Source organism: Podarcis pityusensis (assembly GCF_964106645.2).
Source record: "Podarcis pityusensis genome assembly, chromosome: 10".
Taxonomy (NCBI): Eukaryota; Metazoa; Chordata; class Lepidosauria; order Squamata; family Lacertidae; genus Podarcis; species Podarcis pityusensis.
Genome location: NC_138035.1, coordinates 46,150,879 through 46,174,478, shown reverse-complemented (window position 1 = coordinate 46,174,478; position 23,600 = coordinate 46,150,879). Strand labels below are relative to the sequence as shown.

General features: G+C 41.5%; 1 protein-coding gene across 4 annotated transcripts in view; it reads right to left on the bottom strand.

The window, feature by feature from the left end:
* Positions 1-23,600, bottom strand: part of CPM (carboxypeptidase M) — a 33,603-nt gene that overhangs the window by 2,721 nt on the left and 7,282 nt on the right. For 3 of the 4 annotated variants that reach the window (XM_080972031.1, XM_080972029.1, XM_080972030.1), the window contains exons 3-7: positions 15,309-15,406; positions 7,629-7,801; positions 5,426-5,610; positions 4,012-4,182; positions 1,821-1,973 (exon numbers count right to left, since the gene is read on the bottom strand). In XM_080972031.1, coding sequence (XP_080828157.1) covers positions 1,821-1,973; positions 4,012-4,182; positions 5,426-5,610; positions 7,629-7,801; positions 15,309-15,406 — 780 coding nt within the window. Of the gene's footprint in view, positions 1-1,820; positions 1,974-4,011; positions 4,183-5,425; positions 5,611-7,628; positions 7,802-15,308; positions 15,407-22,228; positions 22,267-23,600 lie in introns of all 4 variants that reach the window. The other variant, XM_080972032.1, reaches the window with a different exon arrangement.

The following is a 23,600-nucleotide window of genomic DNA, read 5'->3' as shown; positions in this document are numbered from 1 at the left end:
CAAAGATAAGGAAATAAAAAGAAATGAAGAAGCTGTAATAGGGGTAGGAGGAAGTCGACTATTAGTGAAATGAGATTAGATAGATGAACAGAATTTGTGTATGTTTTGTACGTTAAAGAAGAAAATATGGTGATCTGTATGTTTTTAAATTGCAATAATACTAATAAACTTCCTGAAGTTAGCCACCACTGCCAGAAGAGAAAACCTAGTTTAAAATTAAGGGAACTTGAAGAAACTTGTTTTTGTAGGAGGGGAGAACCTTATTCTGAATATTAGGATTAGCAGAATTAAGCTGATTCCAGACTGTTGCTCTTTTGTGGGTGGGATTCAACCACACAGTGGCAAACCCAAGTTGGACAATTAAACTGGATCTGCACAACAAAACAATTCGTAAAAATTAAATAAGGAGAGTGACGGGGAAATGCTTGATGTGAGTGCATATGACTGCCTCTGAAAATGAATCAGAACTCAATGCTCAATGAACAGGCCATGTCTGGAAGTGAACTTGATGTATTAGCCTGCTTAAAAGTTTTGCCCCTGGCAATCCATGGGAGGGCAGTGTTGCTTCACTACGTAGCATGCAAACATGGCTTCCTGCTCATGTAAATAGGGGTCATGCGTGAACATTGCCACTGGAGTGTACTCTTCTGTAACACTAAAGGTATGTACACATAACATGCTTTGAAAAAACAGCTGTGTTTCAATTCGATTTTGCAAATCCTGGTACACATCAGTTTGATCTGTTTTCACTTCGGTCGCTGTCTGTTTCCCATTAGCCCAACTAGCTCAGTACTTGAGCTGTAGCCCAACTATATTCAGAGGGCCACAGGTTCCCCATCTGTCCCCTAGTTGATGGGCAGAGTCACTGACTCCTTCCTCTCTTCCTTGAACACTACCAATCCTCATACTATTTTCACTGGGTAAAATTGCTTGGTTCTTCAAAACAGAACTGAAACCTTTTCCGTCGCTTTCTGGCAGCACATTCTCAGAAATCTTTTACTGTTAGCCCCCTTCCTGAGCAATTACCATACTAATTAGAACGCTAAAGCGCTTGCATGCAGATCTGTAAAAACTCCTATTACAGTAAACAATATTTATCAGAGATGTTTTCTTCATTGTTCTTTAAGGAACTTATTACACAACATGTGTAATAAAAATTTTAAGGTCTTATATATATAATAAATGTCCATAAATGTACCAAGCAAACACATACATACATATATAAACCACATGTCTGAAGCAGCACAGGAAGACAGTCCTGAAACCATTTTGACTCCCAAACTGACCAAATGTTTCTCTGCAAGGAGGGAGGGGGGTGAGGGAACCTTCCCATTGTCTCAGGAATTGGGTAATTACCATCTCAAAGGAATGGCCAGACTACCAGGAAAGGCAATCAGATAAGGCATTATCAGATAACCTGGCAGACAGGAAAAACAACAACATTCAAATTTCTGTTGTAGACCACTTTTTTTGTGATGTATGAATGATGTATGGAGGGGTGGTCTTGAGCTCCAGGGCAGGGAATTTCAAAATGGCTATATAAAGGCAAGTACACATGGTTCGTGGTCCTCCTCCTCTTTCCTGTGTGTGCAACTCTTTCCTGTTGCAACAGTTTAATAAAGATCAGGCTTACTAGCTGCTTTGCTTATCAATATTCTCTGGTTGGCCTCTGTTATTTTTTCCTACCGATGGAGAACCTACAAAGGACTCTATAAGGGCTCTTGTGTACCCCATACTGGCATAAGGGCAGATTTTGTTTACAACACATGAAAACCAGAATATTAGCTATGATAAAAGAAAACTGAGTAGAGCCATCTTACCTAGATGAACTTGTTTAATGTATTCAATCAAAGCATTTTTATTGTCATTCCAGAAGAATGGAAGCTCATCTTTTTGTGGAAATTTACAACACGATACTTCCAGAGTAATGTCGAAGCACTGTCCCCAGACGTAGCTATAATCCTGCATCCCACCTAAAGTATATATTTAAATGCATAGTTTAAATGTCATTAAGAAAAAGTTAGCATTTTAAATACTCTCCTAAACTCCTTTGCCAGGTGCCTCAACTCATCAGCCTTGGTACAAATGTCCCCAGGAAGCTGATTTGGCATGTGAGCAGTAAACAGCTTGTCAGCAGAAAAGTCAGCATTGTTCCAGTCCTCCAGCCACTGCCACTGCCACTTCAGTTTGTTGATCTGCTACCGATGCCCACTGCTTCTTCCTCCCTAGACTGTCCTGTAAAATCTGTCAGTGGCAAATGACTAAGCATGGACAGTTTTCTCTTAAGTCAAAAATTTTCAACATATTTGAGTCCACAGCTCCCTTGACGCAGCTACATTCTTTCTGCTGCACCCCTGTGGGGCTCAGGAGCCCAGTTATGTCACCCCTTGACTGCAGAGCTGGCAGCCTCTCACCCTTTTTCAAGCACCATTCCTTGTTGAGTGTTCCCTCAGCCTCCTCTCCTCATCCCTCTCCTTGGGGGTCCTCCATGCAGCCCCAACTGCCGCCCCTGGTCTCTGAGCTGCCCACCCCCCACCCCAAAGAGAGGTGCCTCCTCATACCACCCCACACTGGCCTGGTAAGCACCCCCTGGCCAGCCCCAGAGGCACAATTTGCCTGGGGAACTCATAGCCAGGGCTGCTGCAACAAACAGTTCTGCAAGCCTTTGGGAGGCAGAAACATAAGACGGCATCCGAGGAGGGAGGGAAGGAAAGAGGGACAGAGGCCAGTGTTGCCTGCAGCACCCCTGAGCATCATTCAAGGCATCCAGGGTGCCACGGCACACTGGTTGAAAACCATTGTCTTAAGCCATTATTATTACTGTATTTCAATATTTGGTTGGAAGCCGCCCAGAGTCGCTAGGGAAGCCCAGCCAGATGGGTGGGATATAAATAATAAATTATTATTATTATTATTATTATTATTATTATTATTATTATTACACCGGCACTAGGCTGTCCCCACTTTTTCTTGGTCTCCTACTCCCACTACACAGCTGCATGCAGCTTAAAAGCTCATGTCAATGAAGTAAGAAGGAAACACCTTTCCACTCACTTTTCCAACAAAAAGACTGCAAAAGGTATATGGGTAGGACATTTTTTTCTCTGGTTGAGTGGCAACCAACTACAATGTAGGATTACTTTCCTGAGTTATCCATCCTATGCACACAATAGGCACAATCCTCGTAAAATTTATTCTCCACACCCCCAAGCCACTTACACACACACACATATCAATACAAGAAGACTTTCAATGCCTATAAGTGTGTTGGGCACCCACTTTGGAATGCAAATGTCACTTGGCACCTCATCTCACTTCACCCCCCCCCCATCACCTAGCTTAAGACTGAAGAACTTCGAAAGTTCTGAATTTTTGCCAGGAAATTGGTCCAAAATAGTAGTGGAGAATCCCCTACTCATGGGCAAAATAGGATCTGGCAGAGGGCCTAAGCAGAGATTAGGAGCGGAGCAGGTAAGGAAACAGCTGCAAAATGTGCCTTAAATGTGCTCCTGATTCCTCTTTGGCAAGCAAGGCCTTGTACGCACTGACAGCAGGCCCCCACAGGAATCAGCTGCACTACCAATTTCCCAAGTTGGGAACTCCATAGTGTAGCCAATCTCTGCCCAAAACAGGGCTTGCACTAAGCTCCCATTGGTTAAGCGGTGCTTTCAGCAAGCTCTGTTGGACCACCTGACACCGTGATAATGACAAGTGGGTGGTCCAACAAGCCAGTCAAAATGGCTGGGAAAGGGGAGCGGAAGAGCTCAGGATTTGGCTTGTCAGTTGGATCCTGTCTCCCCCACCATGGCCTACTGATCTTGGAGGTGTTCACTGTGTTTGATTGCAATGTATTATGTATTGCTTTGCACTGGGTCGCTGCAGTATTTTTTTATTGCTTTGTGGATTTTTACTGTTTTAAATTGCTTCGTTTGTTTTTATACCTGTGTACGCAGCGTAGAATATACAAAAAAAGGAGGAGAGCGCTTAGGGAACAATGGGGGAATTTATTACCTTGAAGCATGTACCACTGATATCCATTTGTAATGCCGTCTGGGAAGTATTCTACAGAGTTACACGCATTCCCTTTATGCATCGTGGCATGTTTCTCGGAGTATGTTCTCGCCAGGTGCATGAAAACATCATTATCCACAGTTCGGCTCTCATCCAGAAAATTAACAGTAACTGTGGAAAGAAAGTAACCACAGTGGAAATTTGGTTACAGTGTAGATTGCGTTTGCCTAGGTTTCTGCACACACATATCACAACTAATAAGTATAGTTTGCATCATAAAAGCATAGGCACGTTTCTGGCTACCGCTAGAAATCCTTCCCAGTACAAGGATTGCTAAAAAATGTGGGCTGGCTCACCCATGAGGCAAACTGAGGCAGCTGCCTCAAGTGGTGGAACCCCCCAGTGTGCTCTGCCCGCTGCCAGAGAAGTGAGAAGAAGCGTGGTGGTGGTTTCTGGTGAGTTCCACAACATCTCAGGTGGCAAAGCAGGACGGACCACTCCTGCCACTATTTGTCGCATGTATAAAAGGTAAAGGTAAAGGGACCCCTGACCATTAGGTCCAGTCGTGGCCGACTCTGGGGTTGCGGCGCTCATCTTGCTTTATTGGCCGAGGGAGCCGGCGTACAGCTTCCGGGTCATGTGGCCAGCATGACTAAGCCACTTCCGGCGAACCAGAGCAGCGCACGGAAACGCCATTTACCTTCCCGCCGGAGTGGTACCTATTTATCTACTTGCACTTTGACGTGCTTTCGAACTGCTAGGTTGGCAGGAGCAGGGACCGAGCAACGGGAGCTCACCCCGGCACAGGGATTCGAACCGCCAACCTTCTGATTGGCAAGTTCTGGGCTCTGTGGTTTAACCCGCAGCGCCACCCACGTCCCTGTTGCATGTATAGCTTGCCACATTTTCAAACTTACATTACTGGCACAGCAAATTCCCTCTAGACTAGATCAAAGGCAGTGTAAAGCAGCCTTTCTCAACCTGTGGGTCCCCAGATGTTGTTGAACTACAACTCCCATCACCCCTAACTAGCAAGGCCAGAGCTCAGGGATGATGGGAGTTGTAGCCAATAACATCTGGGGACCCACAGGTTGAGAACCGCTGGAAAGCAAGTACCACTGTAACTGTGCCCTGTTGTGGCTTGGCTGAATGTCTGTGGGAGTGTTGGCCGGTGCGACGATGTAGACTCCATGTTATGAATTCCTGTTTTGAATGTAAATAATCAGCTCTGACTATTGGCTATGCTGGCTGGGGCTGATGGGAGTTCAAAATAGGTCTATATGATCGAGATCAAATGCTTCAAATATTTTGTATTATAGACAGAATTGAAGACCTGCCTTTGCCTGTATATCGTGCAACATCAGCTATGGGTTGCCAATAGGTTTAGTGACCCTACACTCAAGCAATAGCTTACCTGAATTGCCATTATCGAAAGGGTAACTTGCAACCAGTGATCCGCCATGCAGATTAGCAGAGAGGACAAAGCTTTCATTCTTTAACCAGTTCATTACAGCTTCAGTCTCTGGCTGGATGTCATGAGTATTTAGGATAAAGGCATCCGGGAAGTTCCTGTTCAGATCTTTATTATTAGCATTGAATCTTAAGAGGGATAAAAAATATATATTAGGCTGTTATCTAGAACATACTTTCAAATGAGTGAGTTTAGGATACAAATGTTTGGTTGCAATTTGTCTGTTTAGGGCCTCTTTTAGTAGGGCCCTAGAATACTGTTGGCTATTCAGACATAGTTTTAAGCTGTCTATGGCAGGGGTTCTCAAACTTTTTGTATCTTTGAATCCTACTAATGCCTTTTGCTTGCCTAAATGGAGGATAGATGCAGACTAGCCTACTGTACAAAGGTAAACATTTCATATGTTGTTCTGCCTGTTTTTGCCTCTGGTCTCTTTCACCAGGATACATGGCCTTCAGGCTGAAAGATCTCCCCACCCTTGCGTACGGGAAGCCTATTGCAGAAGAATCTTGTATTTCAAGGAGATAGCTTAATCATTTGCAGAATTCTTCCTTTTTGTTTAATGGAACACCCTGTCAGAGTTTTTTTGTTTGTTTGCTTGCTTGCTTTGTTGTCTTGATTTACCGTTTGTGATCCAGGAATAAATATCAGCAGCATGAGGGTCAGCTGAAAGCTGAGTGACCACCAGCAATAGTACACTTGCAGGATTAATTAATCAATTATTGGCCTCACTTAACAGGTAGGCTAATGAATGGAGTATCCAGTGGGTACCTCATAGTCCTCATTATCCTTGAAGCATCTGGTCCAGTTGAAAGAATTAATGAACTTCTGATACAGAAACTAAAACAGCTATAACCTCTAGCCATACTTTTCAAGGATTGGGAAAGGTGGTTGAGTAAGCAGAGGTTGAATTAAACAACCACCCCTAGGTGCTACTCAAACACCCCTGCAGTGCATAGTAGCATTTGTAGCACCCATGCCACTAGAGCACCTGAAGATATGAAAAATGCAGCCTAACAACAACAAATTTTATTATTTATACCACACCCATCTGGCTGGGTTACCTCAGCCACCCTGGGTGGTTCCCACACACATAAAAACAACATTCTGCCCAGACACTGAGGTCCAGCGCCGGGGGCCTTCTGGCGGTTCCCTTGCTGTGAGAAGCCAAGTTACAGGGAACCAGGCAGAGGGCCTTCTTGGTAGTGGCGCCCGCCCTGTGGAACGCCCTCCCACCAGATGTCAAAGGGAAAAATAACTACCAAACTTTTAGAAGACATCTAAAGGCAGCCCTGTTTAGGGAAGCTTTTAATGTTTAATAGGTTATTGTATTTTAGAGTTTTGTTGGAAGCCGCCCAGAGTGGCTGGGGGGACCCAGCCAGATGGGCGGGGTATAAATAATAAATTATTATTATAAAAACATAATAAAACATCAAACATTAAAAACTTCCTGATACAGGGCTGCCTGCAGATGTCCTTTAAAAGCTGAATAATGTATGGAAATGTAACTTATTACCATATTGGCCTGAATAGAAGCCTCACTTTTCCCCCAAATTCTGACCATGAAAAGTTAAAGTGAGGCTTATATTTGCAACCTTGCGGTGTGCAGCCAGGAGCGCAGCAAAGCGGTGCCTGCCCCGCATGTCATTCCCCATCCTCTCCAAGGCTAGGAAGGGAGAGAGCAAGGAAGGGGAAAGGCCGCCGGCAACATAGCATGCCCCCCCCCCCCAGTACGTAGCCAGGAGTAGCGAGGAATGGGGCAGCTTATATTTGGAGATTTTTTCTCTTTTTCTTTCCCCCCCTCCAATTTTAAAGGTGCGGCTTATATTTGGGTGCAGCTTATATTCGGGCCAATACGGTATATTTAGTGTACTATATTATATCCTTGTATATGCTATTTTTTCTCTTCTTTCTTTCTCTTTCTTCCATCGTTTTATTTTTTTTAACAGGGAAGAAGGAGAAGGAGAAAGAAATGTTTTCTCACCCCCATCCTAGAAGGACCCAGATTCAAGACAACTTGGAGTTTGAGGTCCTGCAACCAGGAACAGAAGGTGAAGGCCTTTGGGCAAATGTAATGTGGGGTTCTGAAGCATATTGAAAGCAAACCCTAAGGTGCTCCCCATAACAATTTTTGCTCTGTTCTCACCTGCCAAAAAGAGGCTCGCAGCTGGCATTTATTACTGATTCAAATCCGTCAGGGTTCATTGAAGGCAGGATGTGTATTCGGGTGCTGTCAAGGAGTTTTGTAATGACCGGATCATGCTGATCACTGGTTACCAAAAACTCTATAAGATGGAGCAGCAACTCCCTCCCGACTGCCTGTTTTAAGAAGCACAGAGTTGTGTGTGTTTTAAATGCAATGGTCAGTAAGGTGCAGCACAGATCTTAGTTTGCCCAAGGTACAAAGGTAATACATAAGGTAATACATAATACAAAGCACCGTGTTCCTAAAACTAGCAAGCAGAATATGATGGCCAACATGAATTGGGTTAAAATATATTTCCCCCAGAAATCAAACAGCCAAGAAAAACACAGCGATACTTTTCTTATGGCTTGAGCAAAAACTGTGCCAGTGAATGCTTTTGGGGCCTGGGTGAGGCTTCCCACTGAAAACCAGTTCCAGCCAAAATACCCGTTGCCCAAGCAATGCTATCCATGTGGAAAGTGAACCAGACAGGACACAGACACAGGCACAGCTAGTGAACAATGAGTTTTCCCTCCCAATCACTGCAGCTGGAGAAAAGCACCAGTGAGTGGAAAAATCCCTGTAGCTGTATTTGTTTACATTCCCCACACAATCATATGCACACATATGGCAACAGACAACCAAAACACATTGAATGGAAACATTTTCACAGTGTGAGCTGGCCCTATCACAGTAAGCAGCAGTTTTCAGCAAGGACCACAAGCCTGAGAATTAGATGTTATAGCCTAGCCTTCCCCAACCTGATGCCCTTCAGAGGTTTTATACCACAACAACCATCACCCCTGACCATTGGTCATGGTAGCTGGAGCTTACTGGAGTTGTAGCCCAACTAATAATAATAATAATAATAATAATAATAATTTTTATTTATACCCCGCCCTCCCCAGCCAAGGCTGGGCTCAGGGCGGCTAACAAGCAACAATAAAAACAAATTGAATGAATACAACTAAAAAAAACAAGATTAAAATACAAGATTAAAATATTGAAACATTAAAATATTAAAATGCAGCCTCATCACAGGAGGAGAAGGAAAAAGAAAGAGGGGGAGGGAATCAAATTGGCTCCAAGCCAAAGGCCAGGCGGAACAACTCTGTCTTACAGACCCTGCGGAAAGAAATCAGATCCTGCAGGGCCCTGGTCTCATGAGAGAGCGTTCCACCAGGCCAGAGCCAGTGTTGAAAAGGCCCTGGGCTCTGGTTGAAGCTAATCTAACTTCTTTAACTACAGATTTAAGAGCAAATTTAAGAGCATAATTTTTTCCGCTCTTGGGGACTTCACAGATAAATATCATAATGTATTGCTATGTACCCTGGACATTCCTTAAACCAGCACATTCTATTCTCTTTTGTCTATACTGCAGACATTGTGTTGTTACAATGAAAACTATCCTGCGTAATAAAGTGTCCAACTCTGAAAGTTTGGAATGCTGTAGACTTCCTACAAGTTCAGCACTTTAGCTACTGCCAGATGAGATCTGGTTTCTGGAACAGAGAGGCAAGAGGAAGACTATGTATTTTTATTTTCATTTTCTAGTTAACTGAGCTGGAATGGTTTTGTAGCTCTACTTCGTTCAATATTGCTCATGACCAAATCAGAATGACCTTGAATGCAGATCTTTAATGAAATGGGACACATTTCAGAAATTGCTATGCCTAAAAGGGAAACTTCAGCAGGAAAATAAAACAGAGAATATGGCAAAAGTTTAATAAGCATGTCATAGTCTCTCTGGATTAAATGACTCTCCTGACTGATTCTCTAATGACTGAATCCTACTAAAAGACCAAAGGTAGATTCAGGCAAGAGTTTCCACACTCACCTATGTGTTAACTGGAAACAACTTTATTTACTACCTGGCAGGATGATAAGACAACCAACTCAGCTACTGAATTATATGTGCACACTTTGAGGAAGCAGCCCCTTAGTAAGGCGTCATCCAAGTTTGTAAGCAAAGCTATGTTAGGCCAAAGGATGGAGACAAAAGCAGAAATGAGACAAGAGAGGAAAAGGCAAAGGGTGAGAAAGCACTTTGATATCACAAGCTAAAAATGTCCCGTTCTGTCTATTACTATGGAGCAGAACTAGGAAACCTTCCAAATGCTGAATGCCAGTGCTGGGCAGGCCCAAGCAAGCCAGCAAAGTAGGCACTCAGAGACATAATAGGATAATACATAGTTCCATGGATGTTTGCTTCCGTCTCAACATTTTAAATAGGATTAGCAATGACATAATGTTGCATCGTAAAAATAGTTCCTATTGCAAAAACAGAACATCACCACCCTACCCACTTATAAATGTCACCATAGCTCTTCAACATGTATCTAGTCACATTCCATGGTGCACAAAAAAACAAAGGGAGATGTTCTAGGTTTTTTCCTGTTGTGGGATCTCTGACACTTTTCCTAGGCGATGATGAGCATATTCTAGTTAGCATTTAATCATGAAAGGCTTTTTTCCAATTACTTTTTTGCAATTCTAATTGCTGGTGTCATACAGTTCAGTAGGAGAGTTAAAGCACAGAGGGAAGAGAGGCTCATCTCCTCTGAAAATGTCCGCCATGCACAGCAATTAGGCTTGAAAACAGGCTCCCCTTGCAGCCAATTTCCCCAAGCCTAAAGTTTGTTAGATATAAGTCATTTTTGTCCTGTTGGTACCGTCATGATCTCACTTCAGCTGAGGAACTTTGTAGTATTTGTATTCAGACATGAATGATAAAGTAGGGATCTAATGCCTATTTGCTCCTGAAGCAGTTGTTCTGTGTCAAACTGCAACCTCAAGGAAATAATGTGAGATGTTGTGGGGATCAGCAGCAGCAGTTATTTATTAAAGCACCAAACATATACTATGTGCTGTATATGAACAAAATGCACGGGTAGCTGCTTGCAGTGCTCACAAGAACGAGATAGGCAGAATAAGGAAAACTTGGCTAGGCATAACTAAAGGGTTTACAATTAAACCTATACTACAATTAGCTGACAATAAAAATTATTCAGAGGAAGCAGTGCCTCATCAAGAGGGAAATGCAAGAGAAGACATGAGTCCTTAAAGGAGGATGAAAAGAAAGGTTGGCAGGTATCTATTCATAATTACCCTTTAGCATAATCTCGCAGAGCAACACATGCACAGTGAAAAGAGTAAAACTATGGAATAAACATTCAAAGGTAAAACAACATCAACAGAAACAGCAGCAACTAAACTAGGCCAAGCTATAAAACAGCAATTAAAGTAAGTATTCAACATACTAAATCAGCGGGGAGTGGGGTGGAGGAGGAATTAATGAAAAGCCAGGCCCCACACATGAGGAAAGTACCGTACAGAAGTGAGAATTAGCACAAGGAAATCAATAGGTTAGTATTTTATGAATGGCGAGACTAGGACTGGGGAACCTTTCTGAACTAGAGTGCCTTACCACCACCAACTCCCACAGGCCTCTGTCAATCGCCTGGCATCAGGTGAAATCCTTATCTGAAACTACTGGCTTTGCAGTGCACCTTCTCTTTCCTCAGAATGCAGTGTGGTGTGAATTGCACAGTGTACTCTGTGTGGGGAAAGTAGGGTGAATGGTCCTGCCTGGGGTGGTGAGTGGATCTGATGGCTCCTTGGTCCCTCTTTCCACTCCCTTAATTGTAGTGGGAAAAGAGATCTATCCCCCCCCAACAGTGAATTCATAAACATGTCTATTGAATTGGGGGGGGGGGGGGCTGTCTAATGCACTATTTGGCTTACCTTCCTTTTCACTTCATTTTTCACATTTAAACAAGGTTAGCCTACTTCACCCGTGCCACAGACTCATAATATGGTATTGTTCGATTTGCATAGAACTAATTTATAGTTTTACACAAGTTTCATGTTATGGAAATAATTAAAACCACACACCACCAAGTATTAAGATTAGCCTTTGGTAAGCCCATCAGTAATGCAAATTGAATATCATCATTGCAAAATAAAATAAATATAAATAAATATCTCACAGCAGACAAGCAGACACTTCCCAAAAGGCTTCGTCCTGTTGTTCCCCCCAACCCACCCTGATATGGGTCATATGTGGTTTTGTTTGTTTGCTTAAAAAAAGCCATGCTCATATTGGCACTGTCAAGCGCTGCTAAAAATAATGCTTCTTTGTTAGCGCAGTCAGGCCTCTCCCCATCAGCAACAACTTAGAACAATGCTATTGCTTCGCTGCTGTCAAGAGACAGTTTGTCCTTATTTTTATTTTTTAATCAGACTAGAATTTGTTTTTTGGAGTACACAATGATTTACATGCTGGGATCTCCTTTTCCCGGGTCTGGATAAAAGAGAAGTGTGCCTTGGAAGAGAAGGGGCTGCAATCCATATTAAGATAGCATTTTGTTACGGCAGCAGGTTGTTTTCTGTTATTGTGGCACCTACCTGTATAAATTCACTTCCTCAACCTCTTACCCTGAGCTAGCCAGTCTCTTATCTTCTTTTCTGTAACCTGCAAACTCTTCAAAGGCTATCCCTCAACCTGTGAAGAGTGAATTGCCAGAATTCACTGGAAGCAGGCAACCACGGTAACTGCTCTTTGCCTTCCTGGTACCCTCAGTAAGACACAGTCCCCTTATTATGCAGCTTTCCCTGGCTAGCAGCATATGAAGTTAGCTGTATAGGTGACATCACATCCATATAATAAACCAGTATTGAGCATTTAGAGAGAGAGAGAGAGAGAGGTTTTTTAGTCCTCGCTACTGCAGGAAGAGAATCCAAAATCTTTAGGCACCCAACAGGATTAAGAACTCTCTGTGCATAAGATGTATGTGTGGAATTGCTGCACACCTGAGGATCTTGGGGGGGGTGTTATTGGGTTATTGTCATTGTTGTTATTTTGATTATGCATTTTATGGTTTTATATTTTGATTTTATTTTGTGAACCACCCTGAGACCTGAGGGTATAGGGGTGGTATATAAATTCAATCAATCAATCAATAATCTTGATGAACGAAGTCCAGAGTGTGCCATGCGGACTGGTTCGCTCCCAAAATGAATGAAGTGGCCAAAGCCCCAGCTACTAAGTCTGTAGGGTTAAGAAGCAACTGCAACCAGACAAGCCACATAAGTACTTGAGTTATACAGATGGTTATGGAAAGTTAAAAAGCAAAACACAAATGCCAAGGTGTTCCACAGCAGCCACTGGGAAAGCTCTGTCACCGCTTGTTTGGATCATGGTGAAAACCTGGTGAAGGCCTAAACACTAGAAAAGGGCTTCCTGGTTATCATTTTAATGGATTTATTAGTGCTGCCAGGTCAGCTCTCGATCCTTCTTTCCCCGTCCCTTCCAAATTCCTTACTTGAGGAACCAACTACTTGTACAGTATTTCTCTCTTTAAATACAGTATGCAAAATATTCTGCTTTCCCTTCCAGTATTAGCATTGTGCGACTGTTAAAGCTTTTTCTACCTGCAAAATGCATCACTTCAGTCAAGCCACTTGAATTGAGACTGAAACTTGAGAATGAACTGAACACAGAAAGGAACCATTGTGTAGCCAAAATGCTTAACCTCTCTCTCCTCCACAGTCAACCCCAGACGTTCCACAATTATTCCTTACTGCACTGACCAATATATACATGCTGCACTTCAGAGTGTAGATAAGGATCTGTCAATATTTCCCCCTAACATTTTTAAGAATTTTGTTTAAAAATTTGCCCCAAAATCCATTGTCTTCCATGCCCAAATACGTCTGGATTTTCCTGGATATCTGGGAAGCAGCAGTGCCCGGGTGGAAATCGGGCAAGTATCCGGGAAAATCTGGATGTATGGCAACCCATGTTTTTCCATAAAAAATATCTCTTAAAAAACATATTTTTAAGAAGCAATTTTGCCCAACAAGCTCAACAACTTTTGCCAAAACTAAAAAAAAAAATCTTCATCAACTTTGCCAAAAAGTCTGGATTTTCATAATTATTGTGATGCTGTGAGAGATATTTCCATTAAATTAAAATAATTATCTTCTACTGTATAGGCATTCCTCTAATGATTAGATATGTCTTTTATAAATAAATTATTATGCAAATGGATCAAAGCACAGAAAAACTCCAGGATTACTGACAAAATAGAATAATCCACCCCACTTAAAAGTTTGACCTTTCTAAAATAAAAATTGCCAACAAAGTCAATGCATGATAGTTCAAATAAGATTTTAAGGAAAGACTGGAGCTGAGTGAAGTCAGCATTATAATCTACACTTATTTCTTTCCACATTTGTAGAAGAAGGGGGGGGGGAGTTCAGCGGAAGGGGAGACAGAAAGGTAATCAGCAACATCAAGTGCCATTCAGTTCTACTAAAACACAACAAATTTAATGTAGTTCTTTAAATTGCATCTGATCCCATATGGTTGTATGGGCCTTTACTTTCAAATTCCAGCCAGTCCATATGAAATACGTTGGGCATAAAGCCTGCTGACATTATTTGTTCCTGGATGACTTTAAAGTATGGGTAGGCAAACTAAGGTATGGGGGCCAGATCCAGCCCAATCGCCTTCTAAATCCGGCCTGCGGACAGTCCGGGAATCAGCATGTTTTTACATGAGTAGAATGTGCCCTTTTATTTAAAATGCATCTCTGGGTTATTTGTGGGGCATATGAATTCGTTCATTATTCCCCCCCCAAAAAAATATAGTCCGGTCCCCCCACAAGGTCTGAGGGACAGTGGACCGTCCCCCTGCTGAAAAAGTTTGCTGACCCCTGCTTTAAAGGAAAGAAATACATCTGAAGAGAAAAGGAGTTAAAGTAGAAAAGAATGAGACGAGAAAAGCTGCAGTCCACTCCAGGTTAAAATAGAGGAAACACTAGCTATTACTATAATCATACTACAGAAGGCCTGCACACATAATATCCAAGTACAATTAAGTGCTCTTTAAAAAAAAAAAAAATTAATGAGGTGCCAGTACTAATATCTTGATAAATGCTAGCACGCAATGGTTCCAATCCATAGGCAGCAAAGAGAAAGAGCTGATGGTAATCTGCACCAGGGACTACCATTACAAAAAAGCTCTGATTACTATTAACACATTATTTTCATAATGTATCATTCTTTTCATGCTGCCATTTGAGACGCTGTCTCAACCACATTGATGTTATCAGCATTCAGCTTTGGCAACAAGAGAAAACTAGCCTTGGAGAACTTAGCGGGACAATTATTGTTTGGTATGCTCTTTCGAATTATTACTGAAGGCTGCCAAAAATACACAAAGTAAGTCAGATTATGGCTTTTTCTGTCATTTGTTTGTTTCCTAGTGGTCCTAGGAAATTCACCAGGAAGATCATATGTATCATTCTCTCCTTTATTGTTTTCTTCAGCTGTTATCAACTGAGGTAAAGAAAGACTAAAACCCAGTCTTGAGGAATGATCGAAACAGATGGACCTTCTAAATATTATGTGTGACAGGCCCTTTGATAATATTTAGCGCATCTCTCTCTCTCTTCAATTCCACCACGACACTTCCATCCTTCGATTCTGAATCCCTAAAGAGAGAAATGTTAAATGCATCTCTAGCAATTTGGCAAAAACTTAAGACTTCCATGAGTATATGATCTCAGCTGCTTCCAAGATACCAGGCAAACAATGCTGTAAAGGAAACCACAACAATTGAAGTAGTAGACGTACCTCATCCCCATGCATATTAGCAACATAGTTGAACTCTGGTATGCCAATCCTATGTTGGGTTGGAAACCTTCCCAAAGCAAGAACCCACAGGTCTCTACCTTTAAGTGGAAAAGAAATTTTTTTATATATACACCATGGCAAAATAATGCAAAGTAAACAAATGAAGGGCTATATCTCCTTTGGCTCAATTGAAACCCCCCCCCACCAAAAAAACCCTTCTTATAATAATAGGCATAGGATCTTCCTGACTGATAAGCAGTTGGGCTGCAATTCACCATGGAATTTTTTGGTGCAATTATTGGGATTCAAGGGTGAGTAACTATGTACAGAATTGCAACCCAAACATTGCTTTTTAGCTCAAGCCAAAAATAAAACATAAACAATATTATTAAATAAAAACTGTCAGAAATGTTTCCTTAGTCTTAAAAGCTTAACCCACTTCTACAAACAAAGACTTATTTAACAGAAGACGACTTTAAAAATATATCAACAGGAAATCAGCTGCTAAGGAATAATGGGGAAAAGTAAAGCAAAAAAAAGGAGCTTACTAAAAAGCAACAGAATACCATATAAGGCACGAGAATTAACTTTCTTAACAAACAAAAACTGGCATGAATTTTTGGTCAGAAACCAGAAAACCAAATTTAGCTAAAGGCAACTACAGGGTCAGACTACGAGGCGGACTGAGCTGCCCAGGACCTCCATACACTCTGCCCAGGCTTGCGCTCCAGGGCGGTCACTTCAGTGCTGCTAATGAAATGGTTTGACTTCACCTCTGGAGGCGCACTCCATTGTCTCTCAAGACTACTGTTCAGAACTCCAAATAAATTATATCAGATTGCCCTATATATTTGCTGCCACCCATTTAAAATTTCTAAAATCCTGATGATGCAAGACTTCCCTTTGCAGAAGCCATGCTGTTTCTATCTCAGTAACATTTCTTTTTACAATGTAATTATTGGTTTCATAATGCTTTTCAGCAAGAGGTTAGGCTGATTTCCTAGGTTCCCCCAATATAACATTAAAACAAAACAAAAAAAGCTGTTACACCAACCACATTCATACTTCATGATAAATCATAATTAATGCTTTTGTGCAAACATGGAAATCACTTCTGTTTTGCTCTACCCTAAGTACCACAAACCACAAACACAGTTTAAAGTCCAAACAAAGGATCATGGAACAAACAAAGGATCCAAACAAAGGATCATGGAACAAACCGTGATCAAGAAGCCATGAATAAACCTTGGCTTCACACAATGGTAAGGTGTGAATGCAGCCATTAGCTACCTGCCAATGCTCCAGCAAGGAGATTTAATGGAGATTTTGTTAGAAAATGCTTAATTTCCCATTTGAGCTCTAGGTCTGGTGTCTCATTGATTTCATTTTGTCAACCAGTCCTTGAGTTTATCTTTTGTCACCTGGGTTCTTCAGAGTCTCTCTTCATAGAAAGTGGTTTTGGTGTGGGTACTTATGGAAAATCTTACATAGATCAGTAACAAGAATTTCATCTCTGGAACCTACCAATCCTTGTTCCTTAATCATTTCCCACCTTTTCCATCTAATAGTGCAACTGCCTCCCTGTCTTGTTTCTGCTTCTGATGTACAGTGGTATCTTGGTTGTGGAACTTAATACGTTGCGGGAGTCCGTTCTACTCCTGCAACAGTTCGGAAACCAAGGCACGGCTTCTGATTGGCTGCAGGAGCTTCCTGCACTCAAGCAGAAGCCACACCAGACGTTCAGCTTCCAAAAAACGTTCGCAAACCGGAACAGTCCGGTTTGCGGCATTCAGGAGCCGATTTGCTCAACAACCAAGGTACCACTGTACGGATGTTTTTAGCAACACGTCCTCATTTTCTATTTTTAGTTTTACTGGCAACTTGCATTAGTTTTGCAAGAGTCTCTCTTCCTCCCCCCTACCCTCATTTGAGTAAAAGTTCCACTTTCTAAAAGAAGCATTGCATTTCTTGACTCTCCGCAAGATCCACACTGCTATTCTGTTATCTGTACTTCTGCTGAACATAGCAAATGTTTTATTGGAGCTTTAAATATAATACAATATTATATCCTAAATAACCTCTAAGCATCCTGAAGAGATTTGACCTGGGGTAGCCAATGTGCTGCTCGCCACATGTTACTGAACTATAATTCCCAGCACCATAGTAGGACTGATGGGAGTTGGGAGTCCAGCAACATTTGGAGGGTGTCATGTTAGCTATCCCTGGATTTGAATATCCCGACTCTAAATTTCAGCCTATCCCTTTCATATTCTTTTTCAAGTTTTCTCTTTCGAAATCAGATGTGACTGTCTGGGCTTTCTTGGTAATTTCCCACTTAGTAATTGCCACCCAACTGCTGACCAATTCACTTGCCCAGCTGCTTTTGCAGAAAACTGTGCCTTTGGGAGCAACCAACACCTCTGGGGGCAAACAGCAGCTGGAAAATAGCAGCAACAAACTAGTAAGGGGCCCAGATCAGGAGCACATTCCCATACAGGGCCATGTGGCTGTCTCCCACTCCCACGCCCACCCCCCAAAAAGTGACTATTTTGTAAAAAGTGTGAATTAAATAACATGTATTTTGGCTCCCTCTATCTCTCAGAGGCTCCAATCCTACACATGCTTAACTGGGAGTGTGACCCATTGTATACATTGGAGTAAACATGCATTGGACCATGTTACATTTTGCTGACAGAGGAAGCCAAAACACTTAGCTAAATAATATTAAGCTTCACTTGGTTGTATCAGACAGTTAGGCTGCAATTCTGAACTCATATCTGGGAAGGAGTAAACCCAAAAGAAACAAATGAGACTTCGTTTTGAAGGGACATAAACAGGATTATTGCACTGCTTTTTTATATTTAAACTTTTGTGATTGCCTTCCGTCAGGATCCGGAGCCCATGTGAATGCTGCGTTGTTTAGCAGTTTTCAGTACATGTATTGCTGTTGATTTTAAAAAGTTCACATACAGGCTATGTGAACAAAAACAAACATCTACTTCCTCTGATTTACAGAAGATTCCTGGGCTAAGTCAGAAATTTATGTATGAGTAAACATATCACCAACTTTTCTTCTTCTTTTTTTGCTGGCTCATTCTGTATCTATTAAGCTAGAAGGAGTGAGACACCTGAAACATGATGTTCTTTCAGACATCAGGACAAACTTTGTCCTGAAAATAGCACTGAAAATAGCAATGTTGATCTAGCATTAAGTTCTATCTATAACTGAAAGGAACTACGGTCCGCTGTTTGTGCAGTGAGAATGTTTCATTAGTCATTAGTGTATTTGGTAGAGATGTAACTTTCCTAACCATTCAGCTACTTATTAGTTTTTATTACCAAACTTTCCCGTCACAATGAAACTGTCTGCAAATCAGCTTGAGAGTCTCCAGAATACTTTATGAGGGTCTTCATCCCTTTACATCTACCCTAATCTGATGCATGTTTACTTATTTACTTAAGTTTACTAAGCATGTTTACCTATTTCAATATCTATGTAGTCCTTATCACCAAAAGAGGATTCTGTTGTGCTAAGGAAACAGACAGACACAGGAGTGGTCATAGGGATAAGGTGGTTTTTGTAAGTGAAACTACCATAACATACACGGTGACCTGAAATCTAAGATACTTCCAGAAAGGTTACTGAGGAGTGACAGTCATTTATATCAATACTAGAAGCTTGCTGACATAAGAGAAAAGAGAGTAGATAGATTATAATTGGCTAGCGTGCTATAAACGCTAAGGCAGATGCCATGCTAAACTTGTAATTAGAAAGAACATTAGGGTGTAAAAAACAGTAAGAGCAGGGCATGGTTAGTTTAATCAGAACTGCAGTGTCTGTGTGAGATTAAAGATTTAAACTCCCCACTACCACAATTCCCCTGCCCTAAAAACTCATCCTCATCCATGTGGCTATGAGTTTTAGAAAAGTTTTAGAAAAAGGGAGATTCCTCTTGGAAAGCCCTAAGAGGAATGTGGGAAGAGATTTATGTTAGAATTGCAACTGGGATGTGAAAGATTAAACCTCACCGCCCCATGTGCTCTGCTCTCAATTCCTTCCTACGCCTTAAAAAAGGTTTGTCACTCTGCCTTTGTTTGACTCAATAGGGCAGAAAACCCTTATGCAAAACAGGCAAAAGTCCTCCCTGTCACAAGAGGGGAAACGGAGGGGGCTGGGGAAATGATGGTGTCAGCAAAGGAACAAGCAGCAAAGAAACAGCTTGCATCCCTGAAGCAACTTAACCTCCACAACTGCTATTTGCAGCCAAAGGAAAGCTCCCACTTGGTGTCAATGGGAGTTTTGCTTCCATTACAGATTTATTTAACCATTTGTTCATTTAACAAAATGTATGTACTGCTTGGTCAATAAAAGACCTCAAAGCAGTTACAACGATAAAAGGGGAAGAAGAACCAATCTGCTATGAAAAGGAAAAATGGCATAATGTTCTATAACACACACTCTCTCTCTCTCTCTATATATATATACTTTAGCCACTGGAAACTAAACATAGGCTCTAGGATGGACGTGGTAAAGGCATGTGGGCAGTGAAATAACCCCAATTCCTTACAATTAGGCTACAGTTGTACATAAATTAAAAGTTGTTTTCAAAAACAACATCTACTTCCTCTGATTTACAGAAGATTCCTGGGATAAGTCAGAAATTTATGTATGAGTAAACATATTACCAACTTTTTTTTTACTCTGCTGGCTCATTTTGTACCTATTAAGCCAACAGACATTTTAAAATATCTTGCAGAGAGTGGTGAAGATTCTTAAGCGAATGTACTCTGCCTGCTTCCAAAGACAGCAGTAATCATATGTATTCATTTTTTTAATAAATTACATACCACTGTATCATAAAAATATATCACAGCAGTTTGCAATATAAAAACCAAACCAAACAATAGCATCATAAAAAGTTAAAAACAAGTTAGAAGCAAAAGGAAATTAAAAACAAACATCAACAGATCATTGTGGGGAATGTACCCTTAATTGCCTGCATAAGCTTCCTGGAATGGAAAAGCTCTTAGCAGGCATTAAAAAGTGTGACACAGAAGGCACCCGTTGAGAAAGTATAGAGAAAGTTTGACACAGATCTTCAGTCCCAGAGTGTGGATCTGCTTTGGCATTTTCTATATTAAAACTCTATGCAATTTTCATGACCAGGTTTAGGTTTAAAAAGCTTGCCAAATCTCAGCCCAGTTTATAGAACAATTCTATGCATGTCTTCTAAGAAGTAAGTCCCACTGAATTCCATAGGACTTAACTCCCCGGCTACTGTGGAAGGAATATGGCCAGTTAAGGATGTTCACAATATGTTAGTGCCTGCTAAGCCAAGGACGTAAACCTTCGCTATGTAGTCACGCAAGACCCTCTCTCTGTTTTGCATCCTTCTGGCTCTTGGTAAGAGAGATGGGTTTTCAACATTCATACACAGCACCTATGACCAGCAATTAGAACTTGTATAGACTTGGTTTCTTAATAGGATCAGCCAACCAATTCCAAGTAGCAGTGCTTTGGCTGCACAGATGGAATGGGAAGAGAAAGCTTTGAGATGTGGAAAAGCCTTTTGGCCCTTGTTTGAAGATGTGTAATCCCCAGTGCTGGAGACAGATTATTATTCAAAGCTGGCAAAATAACTTCTTTAAAAAGGAAAGGCTTACATACTGCGGCAGAGAGGAGTGGACAATCTACCCCTCTCGCCTTTTCAAGAGAAACATGAGTGTATATGTGCCACAACAGGTAAGCACTCTAGTTGTGTTGAACAAAGTCACTGGAGTTACAGAATAAATTTAGCTCACCCAACAAAACTTTCCCTCTCTCCCCTTCCCCAAATCTGCTTGGGGTTTCCCACACTGCTCTGTAGCACTGGCAGGGATTTTGAGGGGGTTGGGAAAGAGCAGGTGAAGGGGAAATTCTGTCGGATGAGCAAAAGTCCCTTCTATCAAAGAATTTAGTAACTTTGTTGGAGTCAACCCTCACTTTTCTTTTTCTACAAAGTCCTGGGACGAGTTTTTCAGACTTAGCAGAGGCTCCACTGCAAACTTTTGTTGTTCTAACACAATGCCACTATATTATGTACCCCTCCTAGTATTTTGCAGATCTCATCCAGCCTGATGAAGGGATCTGAATAACCTGGAAGTTTGCTCACTATTTTGTGATGTTTTGGTTGGTTCTAATAAAGGTATTGCCCCCCCCATTACAGATTTTGGGGCACCTTTGCACACACCATGCTTTCAGTACATTGTACTGATAGTAACTTTCACAAGACAATAGAAGAATAGTAAAGATGTATCACCTTGTAATGATGTCCCATGATCAAAACGGAACATATTAAAATTCACCTTCAACACTCCAGTACTAAAATGAACGAACTCTTGTTAATCCAATATTTATATTATTATTTTAGCAGCATTTGGTGGAAAGACAGGGTACAAATGTAACAACCAAAAGTAGCATTTCCACAATTCCCTTTAATGGAAAAAAGGAAGCTAGCCAGGCTATAGGAGGAACCCTTGAAATGTTTTAAATTATGCCTGCTTCTCTGCTCATTCCATACCAAGGGCACGGCAGCAGTAATAAAATGCAATCTTCGTAAATCACGCATATAAATTCAGCAGTAACAAAGAGAAGCTGAAACGACGCTTCATCGTGAAACAGTTAATGCAGCCAGACAACACCCTGTACTTAGCAGAGACAGACAGCACTCTTGAAGAGTTCGTTATCTGGGTCAGATTGTAATGGTTTCTTGAGCTGATATGAGGGGTAAAAGTAATGTACTGTTTCTCAAAGCAAATGGGTGTGTAATGAATATTTATGGGCACCAAAACATTAGAGGTGCAATCACACCTAGATTACATCCTTCCTCTACCTACTACAGGGTCCAGCTAGGTGTACAAGTTGTTTTAGCAAGGCTCACCTGAGTCGCAGCTCAATTCCAGCCATATCTATTTGGAACTATGACCCATCAGTTTCCATGGTCGTTCATTCCAAGTAAATGCAATTAAAATTAAGGTGTAAAAGGTGGGGAGGAGAAAAGGAGGAGAATGTGATCAGCTTTCTTTATTGAATGACCTACAACTGAGACCTGAAACTATTGCAATGTGGAGTACACTTTTTGAGTGTTCAAGGCTCCAACCTGCCATGCATTTTCATAGAACTTCTGTTTAATAGAACCTATTTCTCACTCCCCCTAGTTTTCCACCCCCACAACAGTTAGTCAGCACACTAAGCATGTTTAGCCCTCACTGGGCTGTTCTTAGGTCCCATTGCCCTCACTTACACAGCTCTGTTTTGCTAAATATTTATTGTATTACTGAAACATTAGGATCTCCACAGCCCGCTGAAAACTTGCTCTTGAGTGGATGGTGCTGCTTTGCCTCCAAAAGGGCCTGTACATAGAAAATGAGTTTGCTCTTAACATGTGTACAGAATTCAACGTTTTGTTTAGGCACACACACATCAAAATACCTCATGACGATGGGCAGAGGAGAAGGAATGGATCCAGGAACTGCAATAGGGATGCAAAGAAGGTGTCAAAGGAAGCTTGAGTGCCCACTGCCAGAGCTCAGGGGCAAGGTTGGCCTCCACCATACAACTGAATGACAAAACAGGAGAAAGCAAAATGCTACACTACAGTGCTTTATTCAGCTGGGAAACAACGACACCCCACCTCCCATTCCTGACACTGGTGATCATGTGAACCACTGCCATTCTCTTCTATGGAGAAAAGGAAAGCAATAGTTTGTATGCCACTTCTAGAGGACAGGTAGGTACAGGAACTGGAGGCACAGTGTGACCAACATAACAAAGCCAAAATCTCACGTATGATGGGGGAACCTTTAATGCAGAAGCATTCAAATTGCCTTCATGCACACATTCCATAACTATTCTTCTGCAATTTAAGCAGAAGTAGCACAACCCCATATCTCAAGGGCATTCCCTCTTGCAGCAATAAAGAGTTCCCTGCTGGTCTTGAAATCAGATGGATTAAAAATATGTATTCTGAATATGCCATTTATTTAGAGTTTCACCCATAGCTGCACACTACCATTCAGGATGTGCATATTTGCAAAGGGTAAGGGCCTTAGTCATTCCTAATCCCACTTCTCCCTGTGCCCTGCTGTAGCTACACCATCAACTGATATGCATTAATGAGTACATTGATCGAGAATTAGAAAAGAAGATCTGTGGAAGCTTTTATTTTACAGAAGTTGAATGAGACTTTTGACCTCCAAAGCATGGTTCAGTTCCTTCTGCCTCTTTGGACCCAGACTGATTTTAAGAAATAT